This window comes from Hyperolius riggenbachi, chromosome 1, assembly GCF_040937935.1.
Source record: "Hyperolius riggenbachi isolate aHypRig1 chromosome 1, aHypRig1.pri, whole genome shotgun sequence".
NCBI lineage: Eukaryota > Metazoa > Chordata > Amphibia > Anura > Hyperoliidae > Hyperolius > Hyperolius riggenbachi.
The window spans coordinates 583,676,065-583,693,606 of NC_090646.1; the positions used below are offsets into that span (position 1 = coordinate 583,676,065).

General features: G+C 45.9%; 1 protein-coding gene across 1 annotated transcript; it reads left to right on the forward strand.

The window, feature by feature from the left end:
• Positions 1–979: 979 nt before the first annotated feature.
• LOC137538978 (low-density lipoprotein receptor class A domain-containing protein 1-like) lies at positions 980–10,718 on the forward strand. The gene is made up of 5 exons (XM_068261465.1): positions 980–1,004; positions 1,147–1,266; positions 4,231–4,374; positions 7,078–7,200; positions 9,930–10,718. Exons 1-5 carry the CDS (start codon positions 980–982, stop codon positions 10,064–10,066), a joined length of 549 nt encoding a protein of 182 aa, XP_068117566.1. The 3' UTR covers positions 10,067–10,718.
• The last annotated feature ends 6,824 nt before the right edge of the window (positions 10,719–17,542 follow it).

Here is a 17,542-nt window from a genome sequence, read left to right on the forward strand (position 1 = left end):
AGGCTGTTAGTGGGTCAGCAGTGTAGTTGCTGTAGTTATGGTAAATATTAATTGGTATAATAGGCCATACAGTAATGGATATACGGTAACATCTTTGTGGATAAAATAAAAATAATTAAATTACCTTGTAACATGCGCTAGTGCAGCGATCTGCAAACTTGGCTCTCCAGCTGTAAAGGAATTACAAGTCCCACAATGCATTGCAGGATTGACAGCCACAGTCATGATTCATAAAGCATTGTGGGACTTGCAGTTCCTTAACAGCTGGAGAGCTAAGTTTGCAGATCACTGCGCTAGTGTATGATGCTACAGCATGGATACTTGAGCCTCACCCAACTTCATGTTTCACACCCAGTGGGACTTCTTCAGGGTGTGTGAGTACTAAGCAATCAGGTTGCCTCCTTCAGTCCTCTATATGTAATTTTGGAGAAACTGATTCTGGTAAGATTTGTTTGAAGCACCAATGACTGGTTGAAAAAGGTTGGCACTGCAACTTACATATTTGTTATTGTTGTTGTGCTTTGTAAAATTTCCCAGCCTAAAGGACCAAAGTATGGCTTTATGGAAATTGTACCCAATGCGTGACCATAAAGATCACTGAAAGGGAGCCTTAGTGCTCTCACATTCTGAAAAAGCTCCATTGGGCAAAACACGTAGGTGGGAGGAGTTCATGGACCCACGTCCTAGCACCATAGCACGTAATAGCACCATGCACTAGCCCATGAGGTGTGCAATGTGTGACCGTTGTTTAGGGAAAAGCTTGGATAAATGTACATTACCAGCACTCTCAGCAGGATTACAGGATTATTATATGATACTTAGCAGTAGTGTGTCTGCAGTCCCATATTCTCGTATAACACAAGTATGGGTTACTATCTAACAGCGGATACTTCTTTAAAAAAAAATCTAATCCTGTTAGCTGTATCATTTATCTCCTCCAGTTTTCCAGCCTCAAGACCTGTACACTGACAAACCCAGTATGACCATTGTATACTGGTCATCTGGTACAGCCTGTCCTTTTCTATAGAAGAACTCTTACACTTGTTAGGCCTCATCCAGTTTACTGGAGCAGACTGAGAATATGGAATTTCTACTGTAAGTAAAATCTAATCAAATAATGTTTTTTTTTTGTTTTTTTTTTAACAGATTGCAGCTGCTGTTTCCGGAGGAAGTGTTTCTGTATCACAGTCATAGTGCTGCTCACCCTGGGGGCGATCTCTGGCTTTATCACTTTGGGAGTCATCTTTGGAATTCCACAGAATGAAAGTAAAGTTTGTTACAGGATTATGTATTAGTAGATATCAGGAAACATTGTGATGTGTTTTCTGATTAGGTTGGAGCCTTTAGGGCCAGTATCCACTTAGCTGGTGTGCGTCAGGACACACGCTGGTATTTGTAGTGTGATGTGAGCACGCATCAGAATCGCTTAGCCGTGCCATGCGCAGCTATAGGGATTAGGATGGGTGCTGCAGGAATCTGCAGTGTGCCATTCAGAATCACAGCCCAGTGCGATTTGGATGGCAACCTATAGGAGTAATAGGCAGAGTTTCACCTGCGGGAAATGCTGCAGATTTGGGCTGAATTCGGCCCTAGAGGAAATGGGCCCTTAGTTCATTAGCTCACATTTTTTGCTCTCTCTAACTAGTTAATTTGGTGCTCAGCCACTGTGTTCTTCCACCTGGGACCTTTTTTATAGTTTGGGCAACATTTGGAAAATAGCAGCAGGCAGTGCAGGGGACTGTACTACTTCCTGCTCTAGATGTAGCAACCCTCCCCTGTTCTGTCCCATGAGCAATGCGTCTCTTCACTCTCTACACACAGCCAGCAGTGAGTGAATGTGCCGAGCAGCAGGGTGAGTTAATTAATCAGTAAGGGAGGACATTCTGCTGTTGCAGAAGTAAGTGATACAGATGCCGACAGCTGACGTCTGAGCAGAGAAGCAAGCTCCAGGCAATTTAGAATAGCTTGATTTCAGGTAATCTTATTTCTTTTCGCAGCTCTTCCTCCCACCCTGTTGTCTTCCACCATGACCCTTTCATCTTTTCAGATTTTTGTGTCTTCTTTTAACAGCATGTCCCTGCCAAACAGCATTAGTGATGTCTGCAGTCCAGGCGATAGGTCTTTCTGCTATTTTTCCTCTACCATCAGGCGCTCTGTCTTGTGCCTCTAAGGCCACATACACACATTAGACCATAGTCTTTGGAAAATGAAAGATCACAGACCAATCTTACCACCCTTCATGTAGTATGAGAGCCATACTCTACACAGTCTTTTCTATGGAGCTGAACTCCACATCAGGAAAAAATCTTGGCAAGATGCTGCACACACAGATGCTGTACAGACACAAAAGATCAGTATCTGCAAAAGATCTGTTCCTGCCAAAAATCCATTCCTGCAAATTGCAATGATAGTCTATGAGATCTGCAGATCATCATACACACATGATTTAACTCACATTCATCTGCAGATCTGCAGATCTGAAAATCCATCCTGGTGGATCTGATCTGCAGATAAATGTCAGATAAATCATGTGTGTATGATGATCTGCAGATCTCATAGACTATCACTGCAATTTGCAGGAATGGATTTTTGGCAGGACCAGATCTTTTGCAGCTACAGATCTTTTGTGTCTGTACAGCATCTGTGTGTGCAGCATCTTGCAAAGATTTTTTCTGATGGGGAGTTCAGCTCCATAGAAAAGACTGGGAAGGAATAATCTTTCATTTTCCAAAGACTATAGTCTGATGTGTGTATGTGGCCTAACTCTTTATCCCCCCTCCTCCTATGCATCCCTCTTTTTCGTATGTCCTCCTTTTCTAACTGTCCTCAGCGGAGCTCACAATCTAATCGTACAATAGTCATAATCCTACCATATTATTATTATTTATTTATATAGCACTTGAGCACTGGCATCTTCTGCAGTACTGTATAGAGTACAGTACTGTATAGAGTACAGGGTTTCATAACAGTTAGCTCCTTCCACATCCTGATGACTCCATTTCCCCCCAAATCTGCAGCGACACGCTCGTTGCCCCAATTTGTCAACCCTCCCATTTTTTTTTTTTTGGGGGGGGGGGGAGGTGTTTGTAGATAATCAGCACCGGGTGTCAAATTCCCTAGGTATGCCACTGATGCTAAGTACACACATGCGACAACAATCGTTCGTTGTCACCGACGAACGAACTTTTAATTGATGAAAAGACGACCTAAGTAAAGTTAGTTTTAAAAGGTGTGTAACGATCAGATCGTTAGAACGAACGTTACATCACGTAAAAGCAACTATTGCGCCTGCACATAAAAATGAAAAGTTCCATGGAGAAATAGTGAAATGCGCATGTCAAGCCTAGTACGAACGACCGTTTCCAACGATGTACTACTTTTGCAAACAATCGTCGTTGGAAAAAATCCGCCAAGCTAGATCGTACGTTTTTAACGATCTAGCTCATCCGTCGTTAGACTTAATAGTCGTTGGCTGCTTTTTTTTAAACGATCGTCATTTGAAACGATCGGGGAACGATCGTTTCAAACGACTATAGTCGCATGTGTGTACGCACCTTGAGTCTTTCTAGCTATTTACTCCTGTACTTTATACTAGATTTACTACATATCCCTTTGTTTGTGATTTGTACTTTTTCTGCGATATACTGATTATATTGCTGTGTTTTTATTTATGTTATGTTTGCAAATAAAAATAAAGTTAAAAACTAAATAGATGCAGTGTAATAATAGAAAAAAAAAAAAAGATTGAATCCTACTGGCACACGCTTATTTTTAACCCATTTATTGTTTCCACCTCTAATCCCCCTCATCTTTTGATTACAAAATAGAATGATTCTTAATACTATTAAGGTTATATGCTTTATTAATGGCATCTAAAACCATAACAAATTTGGATGTCGATGTTAATTGCTAGTTTATGCTAATGGAGCAGGCTCCTCCCAGGTGATAGGGAGGAGAATGGAAAGGAGAATGGGTGGAAACCAAATCCCTCAGGCAAGAGTTCCAATAAACAATTTTATCTAAATAAGAATGCATAATTTTGTCATTTATTTTTGTACATCACAGTTTTATGTATGTTGCACTTTTACATGCAATGACTACTATGTGTAGCCCCGCATGTGTTTAATAATTGGCACTTACTTTTGTAAAACTTTAATAAAAACTATTGAAATGGACAATGATGTTAGCCAGTGCAGCTTATGAGATATATACTTTTTTTTCTCATTGTAGATGAGTACACACGCGAGTGCAAAACCTCGTCTGGTACAACCGGTTTCTTGTGTGATGACCGGACAACATGCATAGCGGCATCATCCCTTTGTGACGGGCAGGTGAACTGCGCCAATGGAGAAGATGAAGCCAAAAGATACTGTAGTAAGTTTAAAGTGTACCAGAGCTAAGGGACCCTAAAGATGTTATACTCACCTGGAGCTTCCTCCAGCTCCATAAGCACGTGTGAGTCCCTCGCCGTCCTCCTGCAGTTTGCCATTCAGCTGCGATCAGCCCCAGTAATAGACTCAGTCGGGATCAGTCTGGGCTACTGCGCATGCGCAGTAGCCCAGACTGATGTGACTGAGCCAGTTAGCGGGGCTGATTGCGGCTGAACAGAATGCAATTAAAAAGTACGATATGAAATACTACTTGCATGTTATAATGTGTAGAGCGTCTGTTGCATCAGTGTGAACTTAGCCTTAATGCAAGGCCTCGTGCCCACGTGTGCGCAGTAGCCCAGTAGCATGCACAGTAGCCCAGACTGATCCTAACTGAGCCTATTACCAGGGCAGATTGCAGCTGAACGGCAGGCCACAGGAGGACGACGAGGGACTCACACGTGCTTATGGAGCTGGAGGAATCTCCAGGTGAGTATAACATCTTTAGGGTCCCTCAGCTCTGGTTTGTTTTTCTGAGTTTTCTATTATTTTATTCAAAATTGGGGAAAAATTGAACATAGGTGTGTGGTACATTGGTCAAACTTTTTGAAATGTTACAATCAGTCAGAAAAATTGATATTTAAAAAATTGTACGGTGTGTGACCACCTTTAGGCCTCTTTCAGATGAGAGAGAGAGAGAGAGAGAGAGAGAGAGAGAGAGAGAGAGAGAGAGAGAGAGAGAGAGAGAAAGAAAGAGAGAGAGAGAGAGAGACACCACCAAAAGGGGTTTTTGCCATGTGAAGAGACTTTTGGAAGCATTTTAAGCCATTTTCAGGTCACTTCCGGTTTTCTATCCAGTTATCCAAAAAAAAAGGTTATGCAGTGGGCTTGTGATTTGCCGATTTGTGAGACTTTATAGCATCTGAAGAAGTCCTGCTGCTAGATAGGGATGGTCAACAGGATTCTGGAGGTTTTGAGTTGATGCATAGTTTAGCTGACATGAACGAGCGCAGGAACACTGCTCTACAGCATGGACCCGCTCGGGCTTCAGCAGAAAAAGCAAAACCCAATCGGGTCTGTGCTACTGTACAGGAGCAAGCCGTCAACAGCTTTCAGGAGGACACAGGCTGGTGGAGAGAAGAATGGAGATTATCCAGAGGTTTCCTTCTACTGATGGGAGTAACCATTTGGGGCACTTGTGCTACTGGTACACTTTGAAGTGTACCTAAAGTGGCATGACATGCTGATATAAACATAGGTAGAGGAAGTACTAGCCCTACTAAGAATTTGTCTAAAATGAAAAAAAAAATAGTTATCTATGTAAATGGGCTTATCGAACAGCTTGTTGAATTGAGTTCTTTTTTGAAAAGTAAATAGAAGCCAAAACAGCTATAGCTGAATGAGAAAAGGCTTCGATAAGGTCTTAGTGCTAGAAAGTTCAAAGGGTCATTACTTCTGTTTGCTTTTCCATTCAGCAAGGCAGATTTGTAATTTGGCTCCTGTTTAGAATCAAGTCTTAAAATAAAGCACTAAGACTGAACATAAAAATACGAGACCTAATTTATTTTTGGTAAAACGTAGGCTTCTTTCACATTAGGAAACATGTGCAGGAGCCGATCTCCTGCACGCGTTGAATAGCCTGCGACGTGTCGTCGGGATGTTGCAGTGGGACGCTGATTAACAGCGGTAGTTATAATTCACCTGACCGGAAAACGCCGGCTCCGGACAATTAAAAGTTCCCAGGTGCGTTGAACCACAACACACCAAAACGCAGAGTCGGATGTAAAAGGTAAAATGAAAGTCTATGGACTTTCATTTTACCTTGGTTATGCGTCAAAATCACAGGAAAAGAGCTCTGATGTGAAAGAGCCCTTAGGCTACGTTCACAGTGAGGCATTGCGTTTTTTTTTTGTTTTTTGTTTTTTTACAGGGAACGCAATGAAAAAGTCGCACCGCACGTTACAAAATGTTACGTTGCATGCAGTGAAGCATACAGTCAATGAGAAATATGCTTCACTGTCACTAATAACGTGCACTCTGGCCTGGTGCACACCAAAAACCGCTAGCAGATCTGCAAAATGCTAGCAGATTTTGAAACGCTTTTTCTTATTTTTCTGTAGCGTTTCACCTAGCATTTTGCGGTTTTGTGAAGCGTTTTTGGTGTAGTAGATTTCATATATTGTTACAGTAAAGCTGTTACTTAACAGCTTCTGTAACAAAAACGCCTGCAAAACCGCTCTGAACTGCCGTTTTTCAGAGCGGTTTGCGCTTTTCCTATACTTTACATTGGAGACAGAAACGCCTCTGCAATCCAAAATCTGCAACCGCCCGGGAGTATGCGTTTCTCTGGTGTGAAACCGCTCTGGTGTGCACCACCCCATTGAAATACATTACCCTAGCGTTTCCACATCCGCAATCGGATGTGAAAACGCGACCGAACCGCTCTGGTGTGCACTAGGCCTCAGTTAGATCGCACCACACTGGTCGACCTGGTTTTGCGTTGCAACTTTCTGCATTACTGTGCAGATGTTATGTAACACTGAGAACGTAGCCTAATACCATTAATCATCTCGTAAGTTTATTTTCACTTCAGGTTTGCATGAAATAGAAGGAAATATTGAGGTAGTCAAATCCATTACCTTAGATTTAGAATAAAATGTATATTTATATAAATATCTAAGGTATATCTGTTTTTCTAAATAAACAGGAAATTTACCCAACAATCTCCCAGAAGGATTGTTATTCAGATGTTCCAACAGAAGAATGTGGACTTACATTGATAGACTGTGCGATGGCAAAAATGATTGTGGGGATTGCTCAGATGAACAAGGTACAGCAGCCATTGTAAAATGACATTTTCACCATCCACCGGGGGTCAAGGAATCAATGTTTAATAGCTTAATATCAATAAATAATGTGGTCAATATTTAAAGGGAACCTGAAGCAAGAGGGATATGGAGGCTGTCATATTTATTTGTGTTTAAGCAATACCAGTTGCCTGGCAGCCCTGCTGATCCTCTGCCTCTAATACTTTTAGCCATAGATCCTGAACAAGCATGCAGCAGATCAGGTGTTTCTGACATTATTGTCAGATCTGACAAGATTAGCTGTATGCTTGTTTCTTGTGTTTCAGACACTACTGACAACTGGTATTGCTTAAAAGGAAATAAATATGTCAGCCTCCATATACCTCTCACTTCCAGTGGCGTAGCTTAGTAACTGTGGGCCCCGATGCAAGTTTTACATGGGCCCCCCCAAGCACTCTATACATAATTGATGTGGCGCACCAGAACCTGCCAAGGACAACCACAGTGTCAGAGGTGCAAGAAGGGGATGGGGAACAGTTTTTTTAATGATTACTACTATTTAAAGCATCTATAGAAGTAATTTTTACCAGCACAGGACCAACAGAGAGCCAATATTGCGCTTGAGGGAAGGCCCCTTCTGGCCCAAGGTCCCCGATGCGGTCTCTACCTCTGCACCCCCTATTGCTACGCCACTGCTCACTTCAGTTGTCCTTTAAAGTAATCTGTAATGAAAAAAAACTCCCCTGGGGGGGTACTCACCTCGGGTGGGGGAAGCCTCCGGATCCTATTAAGGCTTCCCCCGTCCTCCTTGGTCCCACGGCGGCGGAGAAAATCCTCCCCGATTGGCTCCAGCGCAGGCACAGTATCCGCTCTTCCCACGGAGATAGGCGAAAATAGCCGATCTCCGTCGGGCCGCTCTACTGCGCAGGCACAAGTCTTCTGCGGCAGAAGAGCCGCAACAGCGCCCCGGCTGGAGCCCGAAAAGGTAAATATTGCACAGGCTGTCGGATTTGTCGCCTGTAGCTAGACCGCAGTGGGACACAGGAGGATGGGGGAAGCCTCGATAGGGTCCAGAGGCTTTCCCCTACTGAGGCGAGTACCCCCCAGGGGAACTTTTTTTTCAGTACAGGTTTTAAGTCAGTCAGTTACCATTGGCAATATCCAGCGTTCACATGTACTATCCAAAGTGTGCGGGTGGCAGAAGCATCAACAGTGAATTACCCTTTCTTTTCCTATAAAAAGCAGAAAACCGAGAGCCCAATATAGTGTAGTATGTATTGGAAGATGGGAGAGATTGTATGAAACGTAAGTATTATACTTACAAACATGGGTTACCACCAAGGCAACCACTGTTAAATGCAAAATCACAATTGCAAAACAAAATTGTTGAGAAATCGCAATTGCTTGCGTTTTGATTTTCTTTTGCTAGTGGAAAATGGGATACTATTCCGTTAGCTGGGCACAACCACAAGGTGGCGTTAATTACTATACCCCCTCCAGGCCGCCATGGATAGTAGGGAAAGATGTAACTCTGGTGGAGTTTTATCGTCATCTAGTGGATGCGCCCAGCTAACTGAAAAGAACCGAAAATGGCCCTTTATGAGCGCTGATGATTTGAAAAGCTCTTGCTAATTTAATGCTATGTGTGTTATCCCACTTCCGACTCGCGGGTGCGTTGGATGAAAAACTGCGCCCGGGTGCGTCGGAACCGCAACGCATCAAAACGCAGCGTCGGGTGGGAAAGGTAAAATGAAAGTCTATGGACCTTCATCTTACCTTGGTTAACGCAAACGGCTGCCGTTTGCGTTAACGCACAAAATCTGCCCTAATGTGAAAGAGCCCTTAGAAAGCACTGCTGGTGAGTTCCAGGCCTCTTATCAATAGGTGGCCATTCACACAGTAATGATTCCATATTGGCTTAACCCTGTATCAAAATAAATACAGTGAATTTGACTGACAATTGCAAGTATGCAGGTGCATGTAAGCCAGAAGAATAACTAGCATTTTATTGACAAACTGTTTTCTTCTCAAGGAGGAATAAATTGGTTGGTTAAAAGGGAAGGGTTCAGGCACAAGCATAAAAAAATAAAAATCCAAATCCACTTACCTGGGGCTTCCTCCAGCCCGTGGCAGGCAGGAGGTGCCCTCGGCGCCGCTCCCGGTGGTCTCCGGTGGCAGACCCGACCTGGCCAGGCCGGCTTCTTCCGCGCTCCAATCTGCAGTTCACGCGGGCATGATGACGTCATCGGACGTCCTCCGGGCTGTACTGCGCAGGCTCAGTAGTTCTGAGCCTGCGCAATACAGCCCGGAGGACGTCCGATGACGTCAGCGCGCACCAGTGAGACGCAGATTGGAGCGCAGAAGAAGCCCGACCTGGCCGCCGGCCTGGCTACGTCGGGTCGGCCACCGGGAGCCTGCAGAGCCGCGCCGAGGGCACCTCCTGCCTGCCACGGGCTGAAGGAAGCCCCAGGTAAGTGGATTTGGATTTTTTTTTTTTATGCCTGTGCCTGAACCTTCCCTTTAAGCCCCGTATACACCCGTACATCAACTCAGACAAATTTGCATATCTGTGATCATCCCTAATCACCAGTCAAAATGTGTGTTAATGATCAATGTATTGTAAAATATTCTAGTAATAAACCAACCACCTAATATTTGTAGAGTTTAGCTTACTGCTGCTAGTATTCTGTTATAGAGCAATAAAACTCAGTGCTTTGTAAAGTTGTCTTACGCTCACATATGTATGTTTCAGTCCCACGCTGCCCTCCATGTCTGGGGTGGAGATGTAACACTGTATTCTTCGCTGATTGTGGCTGCATCCCGAAAACTCGCTGCTTCGACAATGTTCAGGACTGCACAGACTGGAGTGATGAGCTGCACTGCAGATGACACAATGCCTGAACAGAAAATGCCAGTCAATAGGGCAACAACCAACCGCCATTGTGATCATCAGCAACCTGGCTCTGTGGCATTTCAAAAAGACTTTATATCATGGCCAGAGAACTTTGGACTCCATAACACATACTAAGCCTGCCATAAGCCTTCCTTCCCTCTTTTGGTCTTATTTTGCTACATAAAGATGGAATCATTGGGCTCTATTCACAATAACATGTGCGGTAACTCTGTTTTGGTGGCAAAATTACCTTCAGTGTTAATTACCGACTTCTTTGAGTGTTCAGTAATTGGTCGGTAATATGTGCAGAGATAAAAAATGTTTGACCATTGTACGGCAGCCCATATGCTTGCCACCTATTACACAGAGACAACCCAGGAAAGCCAGTCACATTTAACTACTTGCCGACTGCTCCACGCCAATTGGCGTGAGCAGTGCGGCAGCCCCAGGGCCGCTCCACGCCGATTGGCGTGAACGGTCTTCTATGGGGCTAGCAGGGGGGCAGAGCTCCGCCCCACCTTCAGTCTCCGAGCGGCGATCGCTGCTCGGGAGACTGTTACACAGCGAAACCGCCATCTAATAGGGTAGTACAGCGCTGTAATCTAAGGCAGTGCTGTACTGGGGACAGCCGTGTGACATGGCTGTCCCCCTGGGTGACACAGAAGCGATCGGCGGTGATAGGCTGAAGCCTATCACCGCCGATCGCAGTGATTGGCTGACTGGGGGAGGAAGGGAGGGAGGGAAAACATTTAAAGAAATGTTTTTTTTTTATTTTAAAAATATAATAAAAATAAAAAAACATAGGGGGAGCGATCAGACCCCACCAACAGAGAGCCCTGTTGATGGGGGGAAAAGGAAGGGGGGGGGGGGGTCACTTGTGTGCTGTGTTGTGTGGCCCTGCAGCTTTGCCTTAAAGCTGCAGTGGCCCAATTAAGTAAAAATGGCCTGGTCACTAGGGGGATTTAACACCGCTGTACTCAAGTGGTTAAAGTGGACCTCAAACTCTTGCGCGGTTCAGAAGGAAAAACATGTAGAAATGCACCCTGTATGTATATAGAGAGTTTAGCCCAGGCATGGGCAAACTTGGCCCTCCAGCTGTTGAGGAACTTCAAGTCCCACAATGCATTGCAGGAGTCTGACAGCCACAGTCATGACTCATAAAAGCAAATGCATTGTGGGATTTGTAGTTCCTCAACAGCTGTAGGGCCAAGTTTGCCCATGCCTGGTTTAGCCTGTCCAATTCCCCCTCATCTGTGAATAATCACAACTGTAATTTGACCTCTCAGCTGTGCCAGCTGGCTGCCTCAGCAGAGCAGCTAATTTGTAAATATAGGATGTTAACCCTATGTCTGCTTCCATTAAAACAGGAAGTACACACACTGGAGATTAATTGCAGGATTTGTATCAGCGGTAACAAATAAATGTTTTTCTTTAAAGGTTATTATGCTGTTGCTTATCTTTTAAAGCAGAGCGGAATTTCCTCCTCGGCATCTATAAAATCATCTAAAAGACTGTACGAGGTCTGAAAGTGCGCCTTGAGAATAGACACACTCGTCTTCTCTGCCTCCTATGTAAAATTGACATAAACTCTAGCAAACAACGCTCAAAAGGCTCCATCCTAAAGGCCAACAGCAATGAAGTGAAAATTATTACCTGCCATTTGTAGGTGATAAAAAAAAGATCCTTAATTAACACCAACTATCCAATTAAGAATCTCAAATTGGAGATAAATTTTGAGGTAATTACCACACTTTTACCTCACTTTTAGGCCCAGTGCACACCAAAAACCTCTAGCAGATCTGCAAAACGCTAGAGGTTTTTGAAGTAGATTTCAGAGCGTTTTTGGATCGTTTTTGTGTAGCACATTTCAAATATTGTTACTGTAAAGCTGTTGCTGAACAGCTTCTGTAACAATGAAGAGGAGAAGAACCGAGAGCCCGATATGGTGTAGTATGTCAAGGTAATTGGATAATTAGAAAGAGTATGAATTGTATACTCACAAACCAGGGTTACCTCCAGGCAACCACTGTATAGGCAGGTGAGGAGATTAGCCTGTCCTCACTCAGGAATAAGAAGTCGCTCTCTGTAGGCTTGAAAAACAAGAAGGGGTATCCCCCTCCACCAAAGGTGGATACAATCAGTATTATGGTAGAGAACAGAGGCGCCAAAAGGATAAAAACAATATTTAAAAGTTTTAAAATTATTGCTTAGGAGGCAGTGGTGGACTCACCTCCCACAAGCAGACACAACAACTGTGTATTCACAAAAGGGACATTTATTGGTATACTCCAAATAAGGTCGCAACGCGTTTCGCAGGTCAAACCCGCTTCATCAGGCAATTACAGGAAGGAGCACACAACAGCAGTATGTCCAGATAGCACCTGGCGCCTGAGGCGCCAGGTGCTATCTGGACATACTGCTGTTGTGTGCTCCTTCCTGTAATTGCCTGATGAAGCGGGTTTGACCTGCGAAACGCGTTGCGACCTTATTTGGAGTATACCAATAAATGTCCCTTTTGTGAATACACAGTTGTTGTGTCTGCTTGTGGGAGGTGAGTCCACCACTGCCTCCTAAGCAATAATTTTAAAACTTTTAAATATTGTTTTTATCCTTTTGGCGCCTCTGTTCTCTACCATAATACAGCTTCTGTAACAAAAACGTGTGGAAAACTGCTCTGATCTAGTGTTTTTCAGAACTGTTTTCCACTTTCCTATACTTTAACATTGAGGCAGAGACGCCTCAGAAATCTAAAACATGCTGCAGCCCCGGAATTTGCGTTTGTGGAAAAAAACGACCCGCTCTGGTGTGTACCAGCCCATTCACTTTTATTAGCCAAGCAGTTTTCCCCCTGCAAGCATTTAAAAAACTGCTCTAGAACCGCTCTGGTGTTCACCAGCCCTTACTGCAGGAGGTAATTTAGGGAGAAAAAAAAAGTGAATTTCAAAATGGAGATATTTTGGTCAATATTTATCACTACCTAAATTACCTCATGCGGTAACTCATTGTGAATAGAGCCGATTGGGAGAGATATAGGACATGGTACCTGAATGATGTCTTTACTTCATTGTCAGGCCTCCTTTCCACTAACTGTCGATAGACAGTGAAATGCCTCTCAACTGCTCACTGCTGCCTGGTAACTGCTTACTTCTGCCTGGTAACTGCTTGCTGAGCACACAGCTCAACAATTCGTAGAAAGGAGGCCTAAGTTGGCTGCGTGTAAGTAGAGATGGTCAATGAGATGCAAATAATTTCAGCTCGCATGCAGGTTGGTATTGGGCCAATCAAATGAACTTCCTGTTGATTTTGATTGGCCAAATTCAGGCTGTAAACAATTTGTATAAAACTTGATTTCAAGCTGGAATTAAGCCTTGTTCACACTTTAAATTATGAGGGTCAACAGATATCAAATACTATGAGCAGATAAACCCTCATTCTACAATAAGGTAGTAAAATTGGTGAGTGATTGGCAAATCATAATTGAAAATGTGTATCAGGCATTGTTTGCATCTCATAAAGGCCTCCTTTCCACGAACTGTTGAGCTGTGTGCTCAGCAAGCAGTTACCAGGCAGAAGTAAGCAGTTATCAGGCAGTAACAAGCAGTTACTAGGCAGCAGTGAGCAGTTGAGAGAGTTTGAGAGGCATTTCACTGCCTATCAGCGGTCCGTGGAAAGGAGGCCTTAAAGAGGAACTCCAGTAAAAATAATGTAGTAAAAAAAAGGGCTTCATTTTTTACCATAATTATGTATAAATGATTTAGTCAGTGTTTGCTCATTGTAAAATCTTTCCTCTCCCAGATTCACATTCTAACATGTATTACATGGTGACGTTACTGTGGGCAGGTTATGTAGCTGCTCCTAGCCGTTTTGGCTGTTAGAGACAGCTGTAAACAGCTATTTCATGTCTGTGAACATTGTTACATTGTGGCAGTTTGCCCAGAGTACCGTGGTACTCAGAGCTTCTTGTGGGAGGGGTTTCAGCACAAAATCAGTCATACAGCGCCCCCTGATGGTCCGTTTGTGAAAAGCATTATATTTCTCATGTAAAAGGGGGTATCAGCTACTGATTCGGATAAAGTTCAATTCTAGGTTGGAGTTTCTCTTTAAGGCTCATACACACATCAGACTAGTCTTTGGAAAATGAAAGATCACAGACCAATCTTACCACCCTTCATGTAGTATGAGAGCCATACCTTCACAGTCTTTTCTATGGAGCTGAACTCCCCATCAGAAAAAAATCTTTGCAAGATGCTGCGCACACAGATGCTGTAAAGACACAAAAGATCAGTATCTGCAAAAGATCTGTTCCTGCCAAAGATCCGTTCCTGCAAATTGCATTCATAGTCTATGAGATCTGCAGATCATCATACACACCTTCAGTGCAGTTTCTAGGCTAAAATGCACCCAGGGCGAGGGTGTAAAAATTGCTCCCCCCTCGCGAGCAAGGTATGGGTGCCCGCAGTATAGGTTAGCCAGGTCTAGTTGCACTTAGTATAGGTCCCCCCAGTATAGGTAGCCAAGAATAGGTACCCCAGTATAGGTAGCCAGGCATAGGTGAGCAAGTATAGTTGCCCCCGCTATAGGTTAGCCAGGTAGGTGCCTCCAGTATAGGTAGCCAGTATAGTTGCCCCCAGTATAGGTTAGATAGGCAGGCGCCCCCGGTAAAAGTTAGATAGGTAGGTGCCCCAGTACAGGTTATTTAGGTAGGTGCCTGCAATATAGGTAGCCAGTATAGTGGCCACCTGTATAGGCTAGCTAGGTAGGTGCCCCCAATACAGGTTAAATAGGTGCCCCCAGTATAGGTTAGATAGGTAGCTGCCCCCCAGTGTAGGTTAGATTAGGTAGCTGCCTCCCAGTGTAGGTTAGATAGGTAGCTGCCCCCCAGCGTAGGTTAGATTAGGTAGGTGCCCCCCCAGCGTAGGTTAGATTAGGTAGGTGCCCCCCCCAGTATAGATTAGATAGGTAGTTGCCCCCCAGTGTAGGTTAGATAGGTAGCTGCCCCCCAGTGTAGGTTAGATAGGTAGCTGCCCCCCAGTGTAGGTTAGATAGGTAGCTGCCCCCCAGTGAAGGTTAGATAGGTAGCTGCCCCCCAGTGAAGGTTAGATAGGTAGCTGCCCCCCAGTGTAGGTTAGATTAGGTAGGTGCCCCCCAGTGTAGGTTAGATTAGGTAGGTGCCCCCCAGTGTATGTTAGATTAGGTAGGTGCCCCCCAGTGTATGTTAGATTAGGTAGGTGCCCCCCAGCGTAGGTTAGATTAGGTAGGTGCCCCCCAGTATAGGTTAGATAGGTAGCTGCCCCCCAGTATAGGTTAGATTAGGTAGGTGCCCCCCAGCGTAGGTTAGATTAGGTAGCTGCCCCCCAGTGTAGGTTAGATTAGGTAGGTGCCCCCCAGTGTAGGTTAGATTAGGTAGGTGCCCCCCAGTATAGGTTAGATTAGGTAGGTGCCCCCCAGTGTATGTTAGATTAGGTAGGTGCCCCCCAGTGTAGGTTAGATTAGGTAGGTGCCCCCCAGCGTAGGTTAGATTAGGTAGGTGCCCCCCAGTATAGGTTAGATAGGTAGCTGCCCCCCAGTATAGGTTAGATTAGGTAGGTGCCCCCCAGCGTAGGTTAGATTAGGTAGCTGCCCCCCAGTGTAGGTTAGATTAGGTAGGTGCCCCCCAGTGTAGGTTAGATTAGGTAGGTGCCCCCCAGTATAGGTTAGATTAGGTAGGTGCCCCCCAGTGTATGTTAGATTAGGTAGGTGCCCCCCAGTGTATGTTAGATTAGGTAGGTGCCCCCCAGCGTAGGTTAGATTAGGTAGGTGCCCCCCAGTATAGGTTAGATAGGTAGCTGCCCCCCAGTATAGGTTAGATTAGGTAGGTGCCCCCCAGCGTAGGTTAGATTAGGCAGCTGCCCCCAGCGTAGGTTAGATGAGGTAGGTGCCCCCAGGATAGGTTAGATAGCTAGCTGTCCCCTATAGTGGAGGGGGGAGCCGGAGCCGCGGGGAGGGCAGCCCGACCTCTCCCTCCCTCTCCCGGGCGCCCTCCGTGCTCCCCCCTCAGATGCAGAGCGAGCAGCCGGGAAGCGCTGTTTGCAACTCACCTGCCTGGCTCCAAGCGCTGCTCGCTCGCCGCTGGTCTGTCTCCTCTCTCTGCATACTGCGGATACACGCGGCTTCCTGTTTAGCCGGAAGCCGCGTGTATCAGCATGTATGCAGAGAGAAGAGACAGACCAGCGGCGAGAGAGCAGCGCTTGGAGCCAGGCAGGTGAGTTGCAAACAGCGCTTCCCGGCTGCTCGCTCTGCATCTGAGGGGGGAGCACGGAGGGCGCCCGGGAGAGGGAGGGAGAGGTCGGGCTGCCCTCCCCGCGGCTCTGGCTCCCCCCTCCATTATAACGCCCCCCTCCTAACAGCGCCCCGGGCGGCGGCACGCCCCGCACGGGGGTAGAAACGGCCCTGCACACCTTGTTTAACTGACTTTCATCTGCAGATCAGACAATCATCTGCAGATCTGAAAATCCATCCTGGTGGATCTGATCTGCAGATGAATGTCTGTTAAACAAGGTGTGTATGATGATCTGCAGATCTCATAGACTATGAATGCATTTTGCAGGAACGGATCTTTTGCTGGAACGGATCTTTTGCAGGAACGGATCTTTTGCAGGAACGGATCTTTTGCAGGAACAGATCTTTTGCAGGAACAGATCGTTTGCAGATACCAGGGGCGTAGGAATAGGCCCTGCAGCCCCTGCGCCCGCGGGGGGGCCTGGCCCCCCCCTGGGGCCCGCTTGGGGCCGTTTTGTGGGTGCTGGAGGGGTGGCAGCATGAGGGGAAAGCCTTGCCCACAGTCGGCGGGGAGAGGGGTAGTTCCCCCCTCTCCCTCACCTCGGGGCTCTCCCCTCTGTGCTCCCCTCCAGCTCGTAAGTGTCTGTGGGGCTGTGGTGGGCAGCGAGCGGCGGGCAGATACATACCTGCTTCCGTGCGTTCCATCGGAGACTTCTCCCTCTAGCGGCTGACGTCACTTCCGGAAGTGACGTCAGCCGCTAGAGGGAGAAGTCTCCAATGGAACGCACGGAAGCAGGTATGTATCTGCCCGCCGCTGCCCGCTGCCCACCACAGACACTTACGAGCTGGAGGGGAGCACAGAGGGGAGAGCCCCGAGGTGAGGGAGAGGGGGGAACTACCCCTCTCCCCGCCGACTGTGGGCAAGGCTTTCCCCTCATGCTGCCACCCCTCCAGCACCCACAAAACTCCGAGCGGGCCCCAGGGGGGGGGGCATATTACGATTTTCTGGTGTCTGCTGCCCACATTACGATTTTCTGGTGTCTGCTGCCCTCATTACGATTTTCAGGTGTCTGCTGCCCACATTGTGATTTTCTGGTGTCTGCTGCCCACATTACGATTTTCAGGTGTCTGCTGCCCTCATTACGATTTTCAGGTGTCTGCTGCCCTCATTACGATTTTCAGGTGTCTGCTGCCCACATTGTGATTTTCAGGTG